General features: G+C 41.5%; 1 protein-coding gene across 11 annotated transcripts in view; it reads left to right on the top strand.

The window, feature by feature from the left end:
- Positions 1-24,198, top strand: part of cfap61 (cilia and flagella associated protein 61) — a 111,818-nt gene that overhangs the window by 62,832 nt on the left and 24,788 nt on the right. For all 11 annotated transcript variants that reach the window (XM_087298703.1, XM_087298698.1, XM_087298705.1 and 8 more), the window contains 2 exons: positions 3,818-3,945; positions 21,318-21,410. In XM_087298703.1, the coding sequence (XP_087154829.1) occupies positions 3,818-3,945; positions 21,318-21,410 (221 nt within the window). The remainder of the gene's footprint in view (positions 1-3,817; positions 3,946-21,317; positions 21,411-24,198) is intronic.

Below are 24,198 nucleotides of genomic sequence, written 5' to 3'. Positions count from 1 at the left end.
AAATCATCAGTCCTCATTTTGCTGGACTTGTCAGCTGCTTTTGACACTGTCAACCACCAGATCCTGCTATCTACGCTTGAGTCACTGGGCGTTGCGGGCACTGTTATACAATGGTTTAGATCTTACCTCTCTGACAGGTCATTCAGGGTGTCTTGGAGGGGAGAGGTGTCCAACCTACAGCATCTAAACACTGGGGTACCTCAAGGCTCTGTTCTTGGGCCACTTCTCTTCTCCATCTACACATCATCTCTAGGACCAGTCATCCAGAGACATGGATTCTCCTACCACTGCTATGCTGATGACACCCAGCTATACCTCTCTTTTCATCCTGATGATCCCTCGGTTCCAGCTCGTATCTCAGCCTGCCTGTTGGATATTTCACACTGGATGAAAGATCATCATCTTCAGCTGAACCTCGCAAAAACGGAAATGCTTGTAGTTTCTGCCAACCCGACTCTACACCATAACTTTTCAATCCAGATGGATGGGGCAACCATTACTGCATCCAAAATGGTGAAAAGCCTTGGAGTAACGATTGATGACCAACTAAACTTCTCTGACCACATTTCTAGAACTGCTCGATCGTGCAGATTTGCACTCTATAACATCAGAAAGATCCGACCCTTCTTATCTGAACATGCAGCTCAACTCCTTGTTCAAGCTCTTGTTCTCTCCAAACTGGATTACTGCAACTCTCTACTAGCTGGGCTTCCAGCTAACTCTATCAAGCCTCTTCAACTGCTCCAGAATGCAGCAGCACGAGTTGTCTTCAATGAACCTAAACGAACACATGTCACTCCACTGCTAGTCCGTTTGCACTGGCTGCCAGTTGCTGCTCGCATCAAATTCAAAACTCTGATGTTTGCCTACAAAGTGACTTCTGGCCTAGCACCTTCTTATCTGCACTCACTTCTGCAGATCTATGTGCCCTCCAGAAACTTGCGTTCTGTGAATGAACGTCGCCTCGTGGTTCCATCCCAAAGAGGGAAAAAATCACTTTCGCGAACGCTCACGCTCAATCTGCCCAGTTGGTGGAATGAACTCCCTAACTGCATCAGAACAGCAGAGTCACTCGCTATTTTCAAGAAACGACTAAAAACTCAACTATTTAGTCTCCACTTCACTTCCTAAGCTGCAATTGCCTCTTTGAATATCACACTAATTGTACAAAAAAAAAAAAAAAAAAAAAAAAAAAAAAAAAAAAAAAAAAAAAACTACTAACACTTCCCTTCTTAGACTTTACAGACCTGAAACTTGCCTTTAGTACTTATTCATTGTTGCTCTTGGTTGTGGAAATTGCTTCCTTGTCCTCATTTGTAAGTCGCTTTGGATAAAAGCGTCTGCTAAATGACTAAATGTAAATGTAAATAATATAAGTTCAATGAATTTAAGATTAATTTGATTCAGCTTTAAAAAATTAAGGCAGGATCTTTTTTTTTTACTGTGCATTAAAGTTTTCATATAGCCTATTTCTAATAAAAAAATGGAAAGTTTTAATTTACTAGTATATTTTCTTTACATGGACATTATGTTGTTTATTAATGTATTAAATACAATGTATTAAATTAATGCTTATGTGCCTGACTTAACCTTAACAAACAAATCATAATATTACACTGAAATATGATCCACCTACATTGTATTTACAGAATTTTTACAAATTACAATTTGTGAGCCAGTGTGTAAAAACCAGGCCAAAGGTAAAGTTTGACTGTAGCCATTCATTTCCCTGTGATTTCAGTTGTTGGCATTGTTTTATTCCATTAATATTAAATACATATATTTTTATTATTTTCACAGACTGTTCTTTATTTCATATAGAAAACAGTGAATTACAAAAAAAATAAATAAATACAATGTAGTGTGTGTAGAGTGGGAGAAGAGGGTTGCATTGACAATCCAACACAATAGGCAGCACATTGAACACATTTTGTAAGTGGTCAGTAACATGTGAATAACTCATGGAAGAATAAAGAAACCTTAAAACCAAGCACACCATAGTTTTTCTTGTGAAATTCCCAATAAGTTTAATGTGTCACATGACCCTCTTCATATTAAAAAAACAAAAGTTGAGCTGCGTCCGAAACCACCTACTACTCAGTAGGTACTGCATTTGTATTTAAACATACTACTCGGTCGTTAGAAAAGTACGTTCTATACAGTATGAATGTGAAAAGTATGAATGGAATTCGGACGTACTACATCCGCCATTTTGGCATAGTCACGTGACGTACCTGCGTAATTTGCGTTGCTTTTCTCCCATTCATGAATTTGCTCACGGGGCATCATGGGATAGCGCAACATGCATGGGAGTGGCACTCCAGAATCTCGCAGGAAGTAGTAAGTCATCCGGGTACTTCTCGTATACTGTTTTTCGAATTCTATAAATTCGGACATTCTACTAGGCTCACATACTGATTTTAGCGTACTACATAATATGGAAGTATGCGGTTTCGGATGCAGTCTTGGATCCAAGATGGCCAACTTTAAAATGGCCACCATGCTCACCACCCATCTTGAAAAGTTTGCCCCCTCACATATACTAATGTGCCACAAACAGGACGTTAATATCACCAACCAATCCCATTTTATTAGGGTGTATCCATATAAATGGCCCACCCTGTAGTTTGGAGCAGTAAACATGTCAGGCTAAATAATTAAAATGAATCATTGACTTCTGCTCTCTTCATTAGTTTCAAAACACAGATTTCCTTACAATTTAAAAGAGCATCTTTGGATATCTATTTTGCTGAAGATACTGTTGACCTAAAAAACAAAAAATGTAAATAAAAAAATCTTACACATACCTTAGGAATGGTATTACGGTATACCTTGAAAACGGTTATCGTCCCATGCCTATTCATGAGGTCTTAGGAACAATAAGCAGAATACAACAACATATGCAAGTTCATTACATCAAATTATTAATTGATGTTTTTTATATAGTAGTTGAAGACATTTGCTATAAAGCGTCTGCATCTTTTTTGATCTTTTAGGTCAGGGGTCACCAATCTCGTTCCTTGAGGTCCGGTGCCCTGCAGGGTTTAGCTCCAACTTGCCTCAACACACCTGCCTGGGTGTTTTAAGAATACCTAGTAAGACCTTGATTAGCTTGTTCAGGTGTGTTTGATTAGGGTTGGAGCTAAAATCTGCAGGACACCAGACCTCTAGAAACAAGTTTGGTGATCCCTATTTTAGGCTATAAGGTTAATATCTTTAATGATCAGTGTACATAAACACTCCTGCTTCATATTTTTATATTCTTTTCTCTTTTTTATAAATAGAAAGTTTAAAATGTAATGCAAGGGGCAAGGCAGTGGCGCATTAGGTAGTGCTTTCGCCTCACAGCAAGACGGTCGCTGGGTTGCTGGTTTGAGCCTCGGCTCAGTTGGCGTTTCTGTGTGGAGTTTGCATGTTCTCCCTGTCTTCGCGTGGGTTTCCTCCGGGTGCTCCGGTTTCCCCCACAGTCCAAAGACATGCGGTACAGGTGAATTGGGTAGGCTAAATTGTCCGTAGTGTATGAGTGTGTGTGTGTGGATGTTTCCCAGAGATGGGTTGCGGCTGGAAGGGCATCCGCTGCGTAAAAACTTGCTGGATAAGTTGTCGGTTCATTCCGCTGTGGCGACCCCGGATTAATAAAGGGACTAGGCCGACAAGAAAATGAATGAATGAAAATGTAACGCATCAATGCTGAATATAAATCTTAATTTCTATAAATTTTCTTTGGTGCTGTTCTAACCATAAGCCAGCCTAATTAATATTTTCAGGGTCAGATTACACTAAAGAACTTGTTTTTTTTGTGATTTCCTCCCGCCAGGCTCCTTTTGCGCTGTACCACACAAACAGAAAACTGGCCATGGAGCCGAAGGTCACCATCAATGCCAGAATCGTGGTGGTGGGAGCGTCAGACACGGCTTTAGCGTTCCTCGAAGCTCTAACATTCTGGTAAGCGTCTCCATTTTGGAAACACTACTTCAATCAAGCGCTCAATCAAGCCCTAAATAGCATTTGTGATTTTCTTTTTGAAGAAACAGCTAGGTATTTGTGTGTGTGTGTGTGTGTTTTTTTTTTCTGGGGTGGAGGGCGATCATCTCAAGCGTGATTATAATTAGTGAGAGTGACCCTCAGGGATCTGAGCCAAACAATGATTGCATGAAATCTGAGCTTACGGCTTTATATAATAACACTCAGCCCAGCATGAGCCAATTAATACCTGTATTCTGGATCCTTCTGCCTCTGGACAGAGATCTCTTTGTGTTTAAACGCCAGACAATGCAGTGAAAAATCTTCAAATAAAATATTAGATTGTATTTATTAAGCGGTGACTCCTTGCATTGAGTCTCTCTAAGATAATTGTGCATCTGCTTTTGTGCATCTACATGTCACTCTAATGAGACTGTAAATGACCTACATTTTGTTAAACATCAGAGTTTTCATTTACAAACAAATTTGCTGGCATTCAATAGATTTTCTTCAGCTCACCAATAAAGTTGCTATATATAAGATATATAGGTCGTACAATTATTAACAAAAACCCTCATTCTGAAAATGTAGCCTTATCTACATTTCTGGAGATCACGAATTACGTAGCCAGAAGTACGTATGGCTGCATTTCATCTTTAAAACGAACACTATGGGGATGTATGACGCCATTCCTTTTCACTCTACCAGCTGACAGCTTACCTCCGTATTGATGGCTTTTCCGATGTTACCAGTTTGTCCAGTAGCTCACCATGTACGTCGTCGGATTTGAGAGGAGTTGACCATGACAACAGAGTTCGAGTCCGGCGAAGAACAGTTCCAGAAAGCAGCTAAGACAAAAACAGAAGCCAAAACATAAAATAAACAAGTAAATAACAGGGTGAGAATGTGGTAAAATCTGAAAACTGGTCAAAATCAGACGAGGGCTTTTCTTTTTCTGGATTGCTTTTTAAAACTGTTGGTTGGTTTAGGGAAGTGGGTGGGCTGGTCAATCGGTGCTTCTTTTTTTTTTTTTTGGCTGGGTTTAGGGAAGAAGGAGGGTGGGTTAGTCGATGGGTTAGTCAGTCAGTCTGGTGGGTTTACATGAGAATAGCAGTCATGAATGGCACTCGTGGAGACATTTGAGATCTAAAAACATACACAGCAGCCTTTGGTGAATTTGCCAAAACAAAAACTGCAAAAAAAACGTAGCTCCTGGCATGTATTTAGCGCTCTCCAGAAATGTATATAGTGGTACATTTTCAGAATGAGCCTGCTGATTATTAACATTATTCTCACCAAAAATGTAAATAAAAACATAAATATTGTGAATTATAATTACAACTTAAACGAATGGTATTCTATTTGAATATATGTTAAAATGTCATTAATTCCTGGGACTGAAAGCTGAATTTTCACCATCATTACTCCATTCATCAGTCTCACATGATCCTTAAGAAATCATTGTAATCTGATAGTTTTCTAATAAATTGTATATATTTTATTATCAATGATGAAAACAGCTGTGCTGCTTAATATTTTTTAATAGAAATTAATAAAATATATCGGGATATATACTAATTATGCTAGTATACTCGGTATACTAAATATATCCATACTCGGATATAATAATAGAAATGTCTTTACAGTCACCCTTAAGCAATGTAATTCAATTTTGGTAAATAGAAGTATTTATTTAAACCTCAAATCAGTTGGGACAGTATGGAAAATACAATAAAACGCAATAAAAAAAAGAAGTGATTTCTAAATTTACTCTCTTTTTTGTTTTTGTTTTACATTTTTTATTGTTTATTGACATTATTTAATGTGTTCCTCATGTTTTGTTTTGTTTTGTTTTGTTTTTTTCAAAATAAACACATTCTATTTTTGGTTCTTGTAACACATTTTAAAAAAACAGTTGGCACAGGAGCAATTTAGGGCTAGTAATCAGGTAAATTGGTTAAATAATGATGTGATGTGAAAAAAGGTGATTGTAATTATGATTTGGTACAGAAGCAGCATCCAAGAAAGTTCTAGTTCTTTAGGAGCAAAGATGGGCTGAGGATCGCCAGTTTGCCAACAAATAAGAGAGAAAATTATTGAACTGTTTTAAAACAATGTTCCTCAAAGAAAAAGAGGAAGACATTTGGATATTTTACCTTCAACAGTGCAGCACATCAGTACAAAAGTAAAGGAATCTGGAGGAATTTAAGTGTGTAAAGGACAAGGGCGGAAGCCTAAGCTGGGAAATCATAATCTCCGATTTCTCAGGCGGCACTGCATCAAGACTCCTCATTCATCTATAATCCAGATCACCACATGGGCTCAGGACTACTTTGGAAAACCTGTCAAGTACCACAATATGTAGTTACATCCACAAATGCCAGTTAAAACTGTACTGTGCTAAAAGAAAGCCCTATGTTAACAGTGTCCAGAAGCACCTCAAAGGCATCTGGGATGGACCATTACACAGTGGAAATGTGTAATGTGGTTAGACGAGTCCGTATTTCAGGTATATTTTGGGAAAAATAGACACAGTGCGCTTCAGACTACAGAAGAAAAGGATCATCCAGACGATTACTATAGCAACAAATCCAAAAGCCAGGGTCTGCCATGGTATGGGGTCGTGTCAGTGTCCTCAGAAAAGGTAACTTGCACTTCTGTGATACATAGGGATTTCAGAGCACAATATGCTGCCTTCTTTTCCAGGGACGTCCATGCATATTTTAACAAGACAATGCCAAACCACATTCTGCACAGATTACAACATTCTGACTTAAGGCTATTTTATACTTCAAACGTCAGCGTATGCTACGGCGCTGACGCATAGCCCTTCGCCGTGGCCGTCGGCGTCACTGACGTGCACCTCTCAAAAATTGTAACTACACGTCGCAACGACGCGTAGCGCAAGCTCTGTGATTGGTCTGCTTGGTAGCGCTGACGAGTTTGGGCGGGACCAAGAGCCACGCGAATGGTGCGAGCTGGACGCGAGCCCAATAGAGCGATTGTTTACAAGTGTGGAGTCCCGTGAAGGAGCTCCTGATGGAAAGTTTTGTTTTGTGTTTGCCTCATAGTTAAAGTTGTTGCACGTCCGCCGGTTTCTGACTCAAAATGAGCGAGTTTGAGCCACTTGTACATCCCGGAAGTGTTTAGGAGAAGCAAAACAGCAGAGAAGAAACTCGACACAGAGGAACATTTACACCTCACTGCCCACTAGCATTTCGGAAGTGTTAATGCAGACCAACAGAGACAGCGCGCAGAAGTATAAATGCACAGCTACGCGCGTTGCATGCGCCGTGGGTCACGCCGGTCACTTGACGCAGAAGTATAAATCAGGCTTTAGGAGGAAGAGGATACAGGTTCTTGACTGGCCTGCCTGCAGTCCCGACCTGTCTCCAATGAGGAATGTGTGGCACATTTTGAAGCAGTCTGCATAGACACTTTGTGTGACATTCTCCATTTGTACAGTACATGTCATCAGATGGGAAAAGCATAGGACATTAGTCTCGTTTTTAAATCTGCCACTATGCTGACACACAAGTATCTGTATCTATTTTAATTTAATGTGACAGGCACCAAAATGGCACAATGATGATCAAAGCCTAAAAGGAATGAAGGCAATGAGATTTTTTTTTTTACAGTTTTGACATTCAGACAACACAAACACAATTCATTCTACAAAAATTGATGGTACTACAAAAACGTAATCTCTGTCACTTGACTCTAAAGGATTTCACTTTCAGGACGTCATTTCTCTTGAGGCTGTCAGACGATGCTGCGTTTGACCAAACAAAGCTGGGATTTAAGGCCGTTCTTGTTGCCTGAAAGCTGATAACCGCCTGGCAACCAGGGGTCACTCTGCGCTCATGTGTGTGTATGTGTGTGTGTGTGTGGTTATGTGTGTGTGTTTGGCAGGCAGCACGGGCACGCAGCTGTCTGGAGCTGGCAGTGTGTGGAGGTCATGCTCTGGCCCTTTAATTAGCCCCGCCGCTGTTCTGCAGGCCGCAGTCGCTGTTTGCCGTGGCTAATGACTTGACTAATGAGGCAGTTAGTGTCCACTAAACTTATGGCCGCTCGGCCTCTGACTAATGGAGAAGGTGGAGGCCACGGCCGACAGCGCTTATCTGTCAAACCAAATCCACATCGCCCTCTCATCCTTTATCACTCCTGAGGACGGGCTCAAGCGCCGGGGCCACAGAGGGCCGATAAAGATGCTCGGCCCCTGCTTGGCCCCTAAACTTAGCAGTCAGACACCGGCCACAATAGAGGCCTGTCAGCTGCTGATAAGAGCAGAGCTGCTGTGAGCTGCTGGTCAAGAACTGACTGACGACACAAAACACACACACATAAGATTAACAATCGACACACATTCAGGATGGTTTTGTTCTTGTATAAAAGACAGACAATTTGTTTTTTATTTTTTCCAATACTCTTTAAATAAAATATTAGATTGCATTTAATTAGATGTATTTATAAATGCCTCTAAGACAGGGGTTGTCAATGTCTACATTAAAAGGTCTACATCTGAATTTTTATTAAAGTCAAAGGTCCAGAACAATTCATTTAGCATATCTTGTTTTTAATAAACATCCATAATATGTATCCCAAGTCAACACTATTTTTTTTTCTTTAAATAAAGTGGAATTTGTGTTCAAAACACAGTAAATACAATGCAAATGTGGCAAAATGCCTAATATAATACAGGGCTCGAAATTAACTTTCTTACTTGATAGCACCGGTGCTCCCAACCTGAAATATTTAGGAGCACCAGAAAAAAATTAGGAGCACCAGAAAAAATGTATGATATATTTGACAAGTTGTGTTTTAAGTGATTCATTGTATTTGAAAACAACATCAATTGGGACTAACAAAACCCAGAAACAACTATCTAACTAATGCTGTGATGAATATTTGTGCAATAATTCCAAAATGAATGTTGAATAATTATAAAATATTAATGATGACGATGATGACAATAATACTAATAATGAATTATATTTCTCATCATCATGCTGCCTTGAATGTGCTTTAATGTAAGTTATCTGCAATATAAAATACTGTTACTTTATGAAAGATAAATTGATGGTTTGCGTCAAACCCAAATGAAGCATTGTAGTAAGAAATATTTATTTTGTACTGTTGTTTGATATGCATGTCAATTTAATAAATAATAGTTCTGCTACAAAACAACGAAATAATATAATAAATCATTCAATTCAATGCTGAAAGCTGCAAAGCAGTCATCAGTAATTAAATAGAAAAATAATATACACCTGCAGAAAGAACGGACAAAAGAAAGAAAGAAAAGTCTCACTTTTAAAAGTTTTGGTTTCGGTTCGTGTCGTTTTAATGCTCAGCCTCGTTATGCGCTGAATTTCATTTTTCTGTGTTTGCGGAAAAGCATGCGAGTCAGCCGGCCGATTATGAGGGGGGGCAGAGCAGGATTCTCCCGATGACCACCGGCGCAATACTGATCTTTGTTATAACTCGCATCAGTTTTAAACTCAGTAAAGGCGAGCTTCTTTGGCGATGGTGTTTTAGCGGACATTTGCGCTGTTGCAGCCTGATCTCACGAGGAAAAGTATGAAAAAGTTACAAATTGCCGTGAGATTGTGTTGGCTGAACACGCAGTGCATGCAACGCATCGAGATTCAGTGTACTTTTCACTCTTCAGCCGTTTACATTCCACATTTGCGGTCACAAAAGCTCCCTCCCGGTCATCTGACAGCGGAAAGTCTTGAGTGATTGACAGCTAATATGAACCCATATAGCGGCAGGGAAGAGCGATTCAGCACGTTTTTAGAAAAAAAAAAAACATAAAAAAGGTTGCACCACAACCATTATATGCAGTCGCACGAATGCTCCCAATATATATTATGAGGTTGCACAGCTTAAATTTCGGGCGCATATGCGACTAAAATGGTCGCAATTTTCGACCCCTGTAATATAATGCATTTTTGTACAAAACACAACAAAAGATAGGCCCAATATTGTGTGGATGCAGTCATGATGATGCAAGCTGAGATTGCATATCTCTGAGATGCAATGTCAGACACAATGCACTCAATGGAGCTAGTGACGTCATTGTGAGGGGTGGGGTTAGGTGTGGGCCAATGGTGTGGGCATTAAAAAAAGCATCGCATTCAGGCCAACTGCACCTGGTCTACATCCAGACCTCTGTCCAATAAAATGAAAAATACAAAAGGTGTGTAATGAAAACTTTAGGTGTTTAGGTGTACACGATGAATGTCCAGCGTTCTCCAGCCTCCCGCACCTAGACTGCAGCTCCGCACAAGACGTTTGGCCATAGGAGAAATGGTCGTTCCCAACTAAAGCTGCGATCACACTGGGCTTTTTCTCACATAGACTTCCATTCATACGCTCGCGAATGCATCAGACCGGAAACGCAGGGTCATGCGTCAAGTTTCGCAGGTTGCTGCGGTGCAAAGTTCAAGCTTGGTGAACTCTGACCTGCGAAATCGCATCACTTGACTGCGTGAGACCAATCGAGGATCAAAACATGACCTCTCTGGACAGAAATTTAAAACATGGAGCAATCGCTCGCTTTTAAAAATGTCTAAAAAGCTTGTTCAATCCCGCCCCTTTTCGCTGAGCTGTACGACAGAATTTCACAAACTCAAACTCTGGTGTGACCGCAACTTTGGGCTATTCCTGTCATAGACTTCCATTTATACGCACGCGAATGCGTCAGACCGAAAACGCAGGGTCATGCGTCGAGTTTCGCAGGTTGCTGCGATGCAAAGTTCAAGCTTGGTGAACTCTGACCTGCGAAATCGCATCACTTGACTGCGTGACACCAATTGAGGATCAAAACATGACATCTCTGGACAGAAATTTAAAACATGGAGCAATCGCTCGCTTTTAAAAATGTCTAAGCTTGTTAAATCCCACCTCTTTTTGCAGCGCTGCACGACAGAATTTCGCACACACAAACTCTAGTGTGACCATAGCTTAAGCCTGTGTCACAACCCCCTGCTCGTTCCTGCTGCACCAATCACCATCCTCCCTCACCATCTCGTTCCCACTGCTCCAATCATCGCTCTCCATCTCCAACTACCTCTTACCACACCCGTGCTCAATCACCCGAATACTAATGACACTCACCTGCACCAGCAATCACCTCCCAGCATAAAGACTCCTCGATTCCAGTCATTCATCGGCTGGAATCGAAGTCACTAGGTTCACCTCTCCTTCCCTGATCGCCTGCTTCCATGGAAGTTTCCCTCCTCCTGTGGACATTTCTCCTAACCTGTGGATGTCAAACTGTGAATAAGGGAAGTGACTGTTACTCTCTGATGATTGAATGAAGATTCTTGTTTACTTTATGAACTGTTTACAAGACTGCTCACAATCCATGAATATTCACTTGCCTGCTTCCTCCTGCTGAACAATCCACACTCTTTTGAATAAATTGACTTGAAGAGATGACTCTCCTAGTTCTCATTGTGTGACCGTGACACCCTGGTTTCTCAAATTTTTTTTTTTTTAATCCTTTATTTTCGCCAATTGGTGAATTTTTTTTTTTTTTCCTCGCCGCTGTCGCGCATTGTTAAGGACTTGTGGAGCTGCACATCGACGGATTTGCTCTTCAGTGTTTGAACTCTCAGCAGTGAATATTAAACCACACTGAACTGAACTTCAACTCTGAAGACTGAACTGACACCGTTTCAATGTACTACGATCTTCAATGTGAAGCTGCTTTGACACAATCTACATTGTAAAAGCGCTATAAAAATAAAGAGGAATTGAATTGTAGTTTAGCAGTCCTCATGTCTGTATTTTGTGGATACTGCCGTTCAAAATGTCAGTGTTTCGTTTCATAGTGACGTTTCACATTTCCACAACCTCATTACAAATCAAGCAGAATGGCTTTGTTCTGGCTTGTGACAAAATAAACGCATGCTTATCTGTTCATTCAACTTCGAACTGTCTATTCTTTTCATCAAGTTTTCTTTTCCAACATCTTCATCCATTCAAATGTTAAAGCAGGCATGCGCACGCAATTAGTCCGCTCGATCACGTTAAGCCTCAAATGATCACTGGATGTCATGACAACAGTCGCGCAGAAAAACTTTTAATATTTTGACTTCAAATTTACTTCGGCCCATATTTTTACTTTTTTTTAATCAAAAATACAAACAACTAAACAGTTGATACACAAGGTTTGTGCATTCATCAATAAAGGAAATCCACAAATTCAATCCTTTACTCATGATCTTGTAATACAAAATAGAGTCGGGTCTGGATTGGATACCTTGGTGGTCCGGACTTTGAGAAGCCCTGCTCTAAAATAATTTACAACACACAAATAACCATCCACACACATTCAGAATAAATTTGTTCCTGTATAAAAGATGGATAAACCATGTTCATTTTTTCAGGATTCTTGAAATAAAATATTAAATTGTATTTAATTCGGTATATTTATAGTGTGTTTTTACCAGATGTTGGGTAACTGTAAGATAATTAACAAAACATACACACACATACACTATTATCTATCCACTTGCATTCTGGATAGATTTGTTCCTGTATACATTTTTATTTTTTTTAAGATTCTTCAAGTAAAATATTACCCTGAAAAAAAAGTGTTGCATGCAGAACTGTTGCAAACAATTTATTCGTGTTGAATTTAAACAAACAAATTAAGTTTAATAATGTTCAATTTAATTAGTTTGTTTAAATTCAACACATAAATTGTTTGCAACCACTTAACGTAAAAAATTAAGTAAATCCAAGGAATCATCTCTGAATAATTTTTTTCAGTGTTGATAGCATTTCATTCGATACATTTCAATAGGCAGTCCTTATTAGACATTAAGTACCTCAAACGTAGACTATTCACAGTTTTCTTTTAGATATTTGGTGCCAGTTGATGATTTTCTTCTCTTTGACTCACTGACTGGAAACTGGAAATTCATTATCATTATAAGTAATAATATAAATATACAAAACGTTTATAAATTCAAATATTTCCAACTGAAATAAAGACAGATGTGGACAAATTGTTGGTATACACTACCTGACAAAAGTCTTGTCATCAATCCTGGTTGTAAGAGCCACAAATGATAACTTAATGATAAAAAAAAAAACTAATACTACTAATACTTCCCTTCTTAGACTTTACAGACCTGAAACTTGCCTATAGCACTTATTCATTGTTGCTCTTGGTTGTGTAAATTGCTTCCTTGTCCTCATTTGTAAGTCGCTTTGGATAAAAGCGTCTGCTAAATGACTAAATGTAAATGTAAATGTAGTTGATCATTTGGAAAAGTGGCAAAAGGTGGATTTTGTGCTGAATCATCTGTTGAGCTGCATCTCAATCATCACTAATACTGCAGAAGTCCTACTGGAACCAGCATGGACCCAAGATTCTCAGAGAAATCAGTCAAGTTTGTTAAAGGAAAAATCATGGTTAGGGTTTATATTCAGTATTGGGGCATGCGAGAGATCTGCAGAGTGGATGGCAACATCAACAGCCTGAGGTATCAAGACATTTGTGCTGCCCATTACATTACAAACCACAGGAGAGGGCAAATTCTCCAGCAGGATAGCGCTCCTTCTCATACTTCAGCCTCCACATCAAAGCTCCTGAAAGCAAAGGTCAAGGTGCTCCAGGATTGGCCAGCCCAGTCACCAGTTTGAACATTATTGAGCATGTCTGGTGTAAGATGGAGGAGGAGGCATTGAAGAAAAATCCAAAGAATCTTGATAAACATTATTTTTATGTGACAAATCGTTTGTCTAAGCAAAGTCAGACCTTACTGTCCTAATTAAATCATTAATAATCAAGGCATGATTATATTTTATTTTGGTAAAATAAGCGTAATCTAGAGGCCTTTGCCTTTCAAGCCACTTCTAATCCCAAATGATCAACTAGAAGTCAAGTTATTATTGGTTGTTACTAACACTTGGATAGGCAACAAGACTTTTGTCAGGTGTACACTTTAGTTTGTCTTTATTAATGGTTCTTTGAGCCACAATTCGAAAGCAATCTGATTTTCATTAGTTTTATTTGAGTCATTTTTTAATTAATCATTACTTTTTGGAGGTTATTTCAGTGACCAGTGTAGTTTTTCCTTCTTTAATGAAGGGGTACCAGCAATTTTGTCCACATATACAGTTGAAGTTAGAATTATTACTCCCCCTGAATTATTAGACCCCGTGTCACGGTTGCAGGTTTGTGCGCTCTTCCGGAATGTCTGTGTGATCATGTGGGTTTGTTTTGCTTTTGTGGCCCACGTGTGTTGTTTTGGTCACGTGGCCTTACGTCACTCCGCTGGATTGATTTTTCGCCAGCTGATATACATCATCGTGACTATTTAAGTGCTACGTGTTTAATGTTCATTGTCAGTTCGTTACGTGTGCTCATGTGTGTCTTTCTGTCTGTGCTCAGGACCGTGAGGAGCTTCTGCTAGAGCCTGTTTTCCTGTTCGATTCCTGTCCTGTTCCCCTAGCCTTAGCACCTCACTCTTTTGTTACACCTGCCTTTTTGAGTCTGACTGTGTTTAATAAATTACTTTGTTCACTCGCTATTGGATCCACCCGAACATTTATTTTGAACGTGACAAAACGAACTGACCTTTACCATGGATCCAGCGAGTACTTCACAGATATCGGAGTTCCTTACTGCTAGCAACGCCAGGATCGATCGCCAGGACGAGGCTTTAGCCACGACTGCACAGGCTATCCAGGCCTTGGTTGGTCAGGTGTCATTACTCACTACTCAGGTCCAACAGCTGATTTCCGGAACAACACAAGGGGAGCCTGCACCAGCTCCGGAGGTGATACCTGCGCCGGTGACTGCCAGTGCTAACTTGGGCGTTGGTCGCTCAGTTGAGCCTCGCCTTCCTCCGCCGACCTGCTATGCTGGGGAGCCTCACTTATGCCGGTCCTTCTTAGCCAAATGCTCCCTGTACTTCTCCCTGCAGCCATCTTTGTTTTCCTCAGAGCAGGCCAAGGTGGCGTTCGTCATCACTCTCCTTTCAGGAAGGGCGGCTCAATGGGGAACCACAGCATGGGAGAAGAAATTACCCTGTTGTTCTTCGTTCGACCTGTTCTCAAAGGAACTAAAGAAGGTCTTTGATCGGGCCGCCTCTGGGAGAGAGGCCGCTCGAGTCCTCGCTGAGCTCCGCCAGGGGAATCAGAGCGTGGCGGACTATTCCATTGAGTTCCGCACTTTGGCTGCTGAATCCGGCTGGAACGCGGAGGCTCAATGGGACATGTTCCTTCATGGCCTTTCGGATCGTCTTCAGGACGAGATCTACTCCCTAGATCTTCCCAAGACCCTCGACGAGCTAGTGGATTTGGCCATCCGGGTGGACTCCAGACTGCTTCGCCGTGAGAGTCGCATGCGGCAAAACAGGTTTCCGGATCCTGTCCCTGACTCGCCGGTCTCGCCGATGGCACCGGAAGTTGGGAGCGTTGACCCGGAACCTATGCAGTTGGGCAGATCCCGCTTGTCCGTAGAGGAGAAGCGCCGGCGAAGGACGGAGGGACTCTGTCTCTACTGCGGTGGGGCGGGGCATCGGGTGGCTTCCTGTCCCGTAAAAGTCAACACCCATCAGTAGGTAAGAGGTTACTGATGGGTGAAATTAATTTGGACAAATCCTCTACGTCTGCCACTATACTGCCCGTCTCCTTATCATGGGGTTCCGGAACTCGAGACACACAGGCGCTCGTCGATTCCGGGGCGGAGGGAAACTTCATTGACTCTGGTTTCGCTTTCAGTTTTAAACTTCCGGTTATTGCACTGTCACAACCCATTGCAGTACGCGCACTCAGCGGACTTTCCCTTCCCACTATCACTCACTCCACTAAACCCATAAAGCTGATCACGTCTGGAAATCATGTTGAACACATTTCATTTTTTTTAACAGACTGTTCTAACAGACCAGTGGTTTTAGGTCATCCTTGGTTAATTCTTCATAAGCCTCACATTAACTGGGGTCTTAATGCCATACTTTCGTGGAGTGAGAACTGTCATCAGTCTTGTCTTTCGTCTGCTCGTTCTGCTGTTTCTTGTTCTGTGTTTCAGGAGGAGCGCATGGACCTGTCAAACGTGCCCAGTGAGTACCTCGACCTGAAGAGAGTGTTCAGTAAGTCTCGAGCTGCTTCACTGCCTCCTCACCGTCCCTATGACTGTGCAATAGATTTATTGCCAGGTACGTCTCCGCCTAAAGGCAAGTTATACTCTCTTTCTATTCCTGAGAGGGAGGCCATGGAGAAATATATTTCTGATTCTCTAGCGGCCAAGATCATACGGCCCTCTTCTTCACCGGCGGGGGCGGGGTTTTTTTTCGTGAAAAAGAAGGATGGGTCCCTTAGACCCTGCATTGACTATCGAGGGCTGAACAGCATCACGGTGAAGAATACATATCCTTTGCCGCTGATGTCTTCAGCGTTCGAGCGTCTGCAAGGGGCTTCGTTTTTCACGAAATTAGATCTCCGCAACGCATATCATTTGGTTCGCATGAAGCAGGGTCATGAGTGGAAAACCGCGTTTTTGACCCCCAGGGGGCATTTTGAATATTGTGTTCTTCCTTTTGGGCTTTCTAATGCTCCTGCGGTTTTCCAAGCACTCGTAAATGACGTGTTGCGAGATATGATAGATCAGTTTATTTATGTCTACCTGGATGACATTCTGATTTTTTCTCGTTCTCTCCAGGAACATGTGCAGCACGTCAGGCGAGTGCTTCAGCGGCTGCTAGAGAATGGGCTTTTTGTCAAGGCGGAGAAATGCGTGTTCCATGCACAGTCTGTTCCCTTTCTAGGACACATTGTGTCAGTCGAGGGGGTGCGCATGGATCCAGAGAAAGTTCAGGCTGTGGTGAATTGGCCAATCCCCGAGTCTCGTAAGGCCCTGCAGAGATTTCTGGGCTTCGCTAATTTTTACCGGCGTTTTATTCGCAATTTCAGCCAGCTCGCCGCCCCTCTGACGTCCTTAACCTCCTCCAAAACTCCCTTCAGGTGGTCGATCGCAGCACAGGCTGCATTCTCCAATCTGAAGAGCCGCTTTGTTTCAGCTCCTATTTTAGTGACACCTGATCCCTCCCGGCAGTTTGTGGTGGAGGTTGACGCGTCAGAGGTGGGGGTGGGAGCTATCCTGTCCCAGCGCGCCGCCTCGGATGACAGAATTCATCCGTGCGCGTTTTTCTCTCATCGATTATCTCCCGCAGAACGTAATTACGACATTGGTAATAGGGAGTTGTTGGCTGTCAAACTCGCTTTGGAGGAGTGGCGTCATTGGTTGGAGGGTTCGGGGGTTCCCTTTATCGTTTGGACCGATCATAAGAACCTTGAATACATCAGGTCCGCCAAACGACTCAGCTCCAGGCAGGCTCGGTGGGCATTATTTTTCGGACGTTTCGATTTTACCATCTCTTATCGGCCGGGTTCCAAAAACATCAAACCCGACGCGTTATCCCGTCTTTTTGATTCTTCCGAGCGCAATACGTCTCTTGAGCCCATCGTTCCCCAGAGGATTTGTATTTCTGCTGTGACATGGGAGATCGAGAGCAGGGTCCGCACAGCCCTGGATGGGGTAACGCCCCATCTTTGGAGGGACATTCCTCCAAAGTGGCTTGTCATCCGGGGGTGAGTCGTACCTTATTTTTAGTTAAACAGCGATTCTGGTGGCCAGCTATGGCACGGGACATACGCGAGTTTGTTTTGGCCTGTTCCGTTTGTGCTGTTTCTAAGACTTCCAATCGCCCTCCTGCTGGACTCCTTCAGCCGCTGTCAGTGCCTTCGAGACCCTGGTCGCACATTTCGCTAGATTTCGTCACCGGGCTCCCGCCGTCTGGTGGCAATACGGTTGTTTTGACCGTTGTGGACCGGTTCTCGAAGGCAGCTCATTTTATTCCTCTGCCCAAATTACCCTCAGCCAGAGAGACAGCGGATGCTGTCATTAATCACGTCTTTCGCATTCATGGCCTCCCGACGGACGTGGTTTCTGACAGGGGGCCCCAGTTTGTCTCTAAATTTTGGAGAGAATTTTGTCATTTATTGGGAGCGACTGTAAGTCTTTCTTCTGGGTTTCATCCTCAGAGTAACGGACAAACTGAGAGGGCAAACCAAGATCTCGAGCGAATGTTACGTTGTTTGGTTTCCCAGAATCCCTCCTCTTGGAGTCAGCAGCTCCCATGGGTGGAGTACGCACACAATTCATTACCAGTGTCGGCTACGGGCCTTTCTCCGTTTCAGTGTAGTTTAGGTTACCAGCCACCAGCTTTTCCCAGTCTGGAATCCGAAGTCGCGGTCCCCTCCGCCCACGCCTTTGTCCAGAGGTGCCGACGCACTTGGAACAGGGCCAGGCAGACCCTCCTCCAAGTGGGTGCGCGCACTAAGGCTAAAGCCGATCGCCACCGGTCGAAGCCTCCCGTTTACGTCGTCGGTCAAAAAGTGTGGCTTTCAACTAAGAATATTCCCTTGCGTTCCGTATGTAATAAACTTGCACCCAAATTTATTGGCCCATTCACTGTCATCAAGATCATTAGTCCGGTGGCAGTCCGCCTCAAACTTCCTCCAGCGTACAGGAGAATTCATCCCGTGTTCCATGTTTCCAAATTAAAGCCCGTTTTTCATACGGCGATTAATCCGCCCACTCCGGTTCCCCCCCCGCCGGGTCTCGTAGATGGGGAGACCGTTTATTCGGTTAAGCGCATTCTGGACTCAAGACGGAGGGGGCGAGGATTTCAGTACTTGGTGGACTGGGAAGGTTATGGTGCGGAGGAGAGGAGTTGGGTCCCTGCAAAGGACATATTGGATCACTCTCTTATCGATGATTACAATCGCCAGGTAAGCGCTTCTGGGAGCACCAGGAGGTGCTCTTGAGAGAGGGGTAATGTCACGGTTGCAGGTTTGTGCGCTCTTCCGGAATGTCTGTGTGATCATGTGGGTTTGTTTTGCTTTTGTGGCCCACGTGTGTTGTTTTGGTCACGTGGCCTTACGTCACTCCGCTGGATTGATTTTTCGCCAGCTGATATACATCATCGTGACTATTTAAGTGCTACGTGTTTAATGTTCATTGTCAGTTCGTTACGTGTGCTCATGTGTGTCTTTCTGTCTGTGCTCAGGACCGTGAGGAGCTTCTGCTAGAGCCTGTTTTCCTGTTCGATTCCTGTCCTGTTCCCCTAGCCTTAGCACCTCACTCTTTTGTTACACCTGCCTTTTTGAGTCTGACTGTGTTTAATAAATTACTTTGTTCACTCGCTATTGGATCCACCCGAACATTTATTTTGAACGTGACACCCCGTTTCTTTTTTCCCCCTGATTTCTGTTTAACGGAGAGAAGATTTGTTCAACACATTAAAAAACATAATAGTTTTAATAACTCATCTCTAATAATTATCTTTGCCATGATGACAGTAAATAATATTTGACTAGATATTTTTCAAGACACTTCTATAAAGCTTAAAGTGTCATTTAAAGGCTTAACTGGGTTAATTAGGTTAACCAGGCAGGTTAGAACATACCAGATATATGTACAACATGTTTGGAAGCTAGAGGAACCTTGTTTCACTGTATTTGGCAGTGCCCAAAAATTAAATTATTTTGGGAAGAGGTGAGAGATATAAGTGAAAAAATTATTTCAAAACAAATCCTCCTCGACCCAAAGCTTTTTTTGCTAGGTTTATACCCAGAGGACTCAAACTATAGAAGAAGCGAACAGGTATTAGAACTGAGCTTGCTTTATGCCAAAAGATGTGTAGCTTTGCTATGGACAAAGATGCAAAGACCAAACGCTACTCAATGGATAAAACAAATGTTGTCAAGCCTGGCATTAGAAAGAATAACTTATATACTAAAAGCTAAACAACGTGTATTTGAAAACATATGGAGTCCTTTCATTAGTTAAATCAAAGAAGTGGAATTAACAGAGGAAGAAGTTGATGAATAATTTTTGATGGATAATGCAGTTCCAGCTTTATAGTTTTGCATGGATACATTACTTAATATATATTTGCTTTGCCAAGTACTCAGTATGATTATAATTGTCATGTTTGAATAGATTACCATTAATGACAAAAAAAGAGGAGCAGTTTTATTTTATTTATTTATTTTTTGTTGTTTGCTTTTAGTATATATATATATATATATATATATATATATATATATATATATATATATATATATATATATATATATATATATATATATATATATATATATATATATATATCCTTATATTTTGTATAATTTGTAAATGCAACAAGGTTATTATTGTTGTAAAATGTTTGTAAAATGTTGTATTTCAAAGTGTACAAAAAATAAAAATATTATGGTAAAAAAAAACTAGGCAGGTTAGGGTTATTACGCAAGTTATTGTATAACAATGTTTTGTTCAGTAGACTTTTTTCGAAAAAAAAAATAGCTTAAAGGGGCTAATAAGTTTGACCTTAATTTTTATTTAATTTTTTAATGAAAACTGCTTTTATTCTGGCTGAAATAAAACAAATAAGACTTTCTTCAGAAGAAAAAATATTATCAATCATACTGTGAAAAATTTCCTGAATCTGTTCAACATCATTTGGAAAAAAATGTAAAAATGAAAAAAAAAATCAAAGGGGGGCTCATAATTCTGACTTCAACTGTACATATGATAAAATGACCTATAAAATAACAGTCCTGCATATTCAGCCAAAATTAACCATTCGAAAAAGCAGCGTTCCCATCTCATGTTTTATGCGGTAGTCCAGATCTGCACCTAAATCTAATTCGCATGTCAACTGGTACGATCTAGAGCGTTAGAAGGCAGATCTGCTCAGTCTGATCAATGCCGAGGCCTGATTTCCTCTCCGCTGCAGATACAGATCATGTCTTTCCACACACACAAAACAGGTCATTTACATGACAAGAGACCTTTTTACACTCCTGAGGGGACGAGGGGCGGCGGGGGGGGGCCACTACACACACCACACAAAACAAGACAAAACAAAAGGAAAGGCTTTTACTGTGATGGCTGGAGAAGAAAGCGCTTTAATGCGGCCCAGAGCTGCGCTGGAAATTAAGGGATTTCAGCATCTGTCCGTCGAGTGTTTGCAGAATAACCTCACACACACCCGCGTGCTTTTGTTACTGTCCTCTCCTCGTTCAATGGCATTCATTTCTGCACAGAACAAAAAAAAAAAAAAAGAAAAATTGGACTAAAATAGCCTCATTATCCAAAATGGACAAGATCTGTTCTACACACACTCAAATCCTCAGCCAGATGCGTTTTCTATACCTGAAACCAATCGGCATCTGAGCATCAGCGATTCTATATAACGTCTAGATGCAGAGAGTCGATGAAAAGGGCATTATTTGACTGTCTTCTTGTTTCTCTTTTCTGCCAGTCCTCATCTGAGATTCAACAACCTGAGCCTCATCTCCACTCACGCTCTCCCAGATCACAGCTCTGATGACTGCAGCACATTTCTGGCCACGAGGTGAGAGATGCATTACCAAACCAGATTTACACTCCAGCAAAGAGCGCATTATTTCCATTCTGTCCCTGTCATACAGATGCGTTTACACCAGGTTTTTAAGGGGTAGTTCACTCAAAAATGAGCGTTTACGCACTATTTACTCACCCTCAAGTGGTTCCAGATCTGTATGAGTTTCTTACACTGAAGTCTCTGATATACTTCAAACAAAAGTTCCTTTTTGTTCGTCATTTGAGGGCAAAAAGAAGTTGGAAAAGGCGGTATACTGTTTCAAACCCTCCAACACACCCGTGCTGCAGTAGTCAAGGTTGTAAATGAGCAATTCCAGCAATATGGATGCGACATTTGCAGTAAAAACCATCAACATAAATTCACAGAGATAGACATAGCGTCTTCAGGGTTCAACGCTATGGAATTTTTCTACTGGTCTGATCGGGTAAGTCATTTAAATTTTTACTTGCCCTGCCAAAATAAAAATAAAAAAAGTTAATAGCTATTTTTCAGCCGCATATTTTAAATAATGTGTCAAAAATAAAGTCTGTGAATATAGAATTTCAATACTATTAATCAAAACACATTAATAAAAGTGTTATGCAAACTGGAACGGCGGGGAGTGACAGAGACAACTGGAGGTAAGATCCACAATGCAGGTTTATTCAGCGTCAGGCAAGCAATGGTCAAATCAGGTGTAGACCGGTATATGAAGGCAGTCCAGAATCGTAGTCGTATAACAGGCAATAGGTCGTAAGGCAGGCGGCTAAACAGGAGAACACGGATAAAAAAGGCTAAGGTCTAAACACGGGAAACAAGGCAAGGAGAAACGCGTTGTAATGTCACTGATAGCAATGGTAGATAGTAATCAGTCTCTGAAAGTCCTCAGGTGTTGCTAGTGTAATCAGGCTAGATGAATGAGCAGGCGTGAGTGTGACCGGAGAGCATGTATGCATATGTAATCCAAGAGAAGGTGGAAGTGTAGTCCATGGATATAATGAGAGAACCAGCAATCTCTGGAGAGTGATCGCTGGTTATCGTGACACAAAGAGCAGTATGGAAAATGTGCAGGTATTTCATTGCGGTTCGAAATTATTTAACAAAAGGCGGGCTGACTGTGGGCAGACAGTTTTTTGTTTTTCTTTTTTTACGCGTTGTTCACACGTAAATTTCTGCTTCCAAGACGTTACAAACAGACATTTTCTTTTAGCCTTATAATTTGATGTTGCCGCCATGTTGCAGTTTCTTCTCTGTACTGGTTGTTCCCAGGTTGCGGAAAAAAAGCATGCTCAAAACATCAAATCAGATAAGCGGAACCGGAAAGCAATATGGTGTTTACGACTTTATTGAGAAGGGAGTGTTTAAAGACTTAAAAGCACAAACTTAAAATGCAAATAACTGAAATAGTCGCAGACAAATTAAATGTTAGTGACAAAGCAGCACTGTCCTAATCGGGCCATTAATGATCCTGTCTACTGTCCCAAGCGTCTCTCACGCTGGCCCTGGGCCACCGGGCAGTCCTTATTGTTGAGCCCTGATATTATATTGAAACATCTGTTTATATTTTACAAAACTACTAACAACAGAGATATGGCACCAGAAAAATATCAATCTGTAAACATGAGGAAAATATACGTGTTATGCCGAGTTCAGACTGCATGATTTTCAAAGTAGTCGTGTCACAGATGTTTTCACACTGCATGATTATCTGGGCTTGCGTTTCACCGCTGCTTTGTTTAAACTGCAAGATGGATCGGCGACAGGGACATTCACATTGCATGACTTTACTATAGGAAGAATCACCGACAACTTCGACCAAACTACGTCTCACAGCCAAAAACACGTCGTATATCTTTTGTTATTAACTACATAATGAGAAAGAAGCCTTTAATGGGGTAGAACATGTACATGTTTGCTCACCTGGGTTTAAAGGGAATTAGCCATTTCTCCTCAACGTTAATAATAAACTAATTTCTTTCTGTATGAAACGTCAAACAGACACGGTTGCTCCTGAGTCCTGTCAAACGTCCCGGGGGAAAATCCTCCTGCCTACACCGAAAACAGTTCATCAAACTGGGCTCGGCTTTGTCAGAAGCACCGCTAAATGCCTCCATCATCCAGTTTAAAGGGTCACGAAACACCAAAACACATTTTTTGAGCTGTTGACAGTCGTATATGTGTCCCACACTGCTAAAAACACTATTAGGACACCTATATTTCACTAAAAAGTGTAAATTGGTTGTTTTTGCGTTATTTCAAGCAAATTCGTACTTGCTGTTTGAAACGAATATTTGAAGCTGCGTCACGGTCATGACATAATAGTGTGTATTCCAGCGTGCAGACTGGGCGTCTTTGCCAGAGTGTGTCTTATTACGTCTTACAGTGTGATGCATTAATGCATGAGTAAGGCTTGGTTCAAACCAATCAGCGCGCTCTATTATGCAACTTCATTAATATTCATTAGTGTCACCGTGTTTATGCCCCAGAGACGCCACGTTGTGTTGGCAAAACAAGCGTGAAGTGTTGCTTTTATAGTTTGCTGCCATTAAGTTTTGTTTTCATTTTCTCTCTGTGAGAGTTCAGCTGGAGTCACGTGTGGATTAACAGTGTACGTGACGCTCGACAACAATAACTTACGTGTCTAAGGAGGATTATTGTTTACCTCAGAGCTGTTCTCATCTGCAAACGCTGAGATCCGGATTCGCTTGTAACGTTAGTATTCTCTTCATAATGACGTGGCTCTAGTTGCTGGTGATTGTCCTGTCTCTACAGATTTGGTAAGTGAGCGACCAGTGCTCTT

This window comes from Danio rerio, chromosome 20 (genome assembly GCF_052040795.2).
Source record: "Danio rerio strain M-AB ecotype USA chromosome 20, GRCz13ab, whole genome shotgun sequence".
Taxonomy (NCBI): Eukaryota; Metazoa; Chordata; class Actinopteri; order Cypriniformes; family Danionidae; genus Danio; species Danio rerio.
This window is presented reverse-complemented; position numbering and strand designations above follow the sequence as displayed.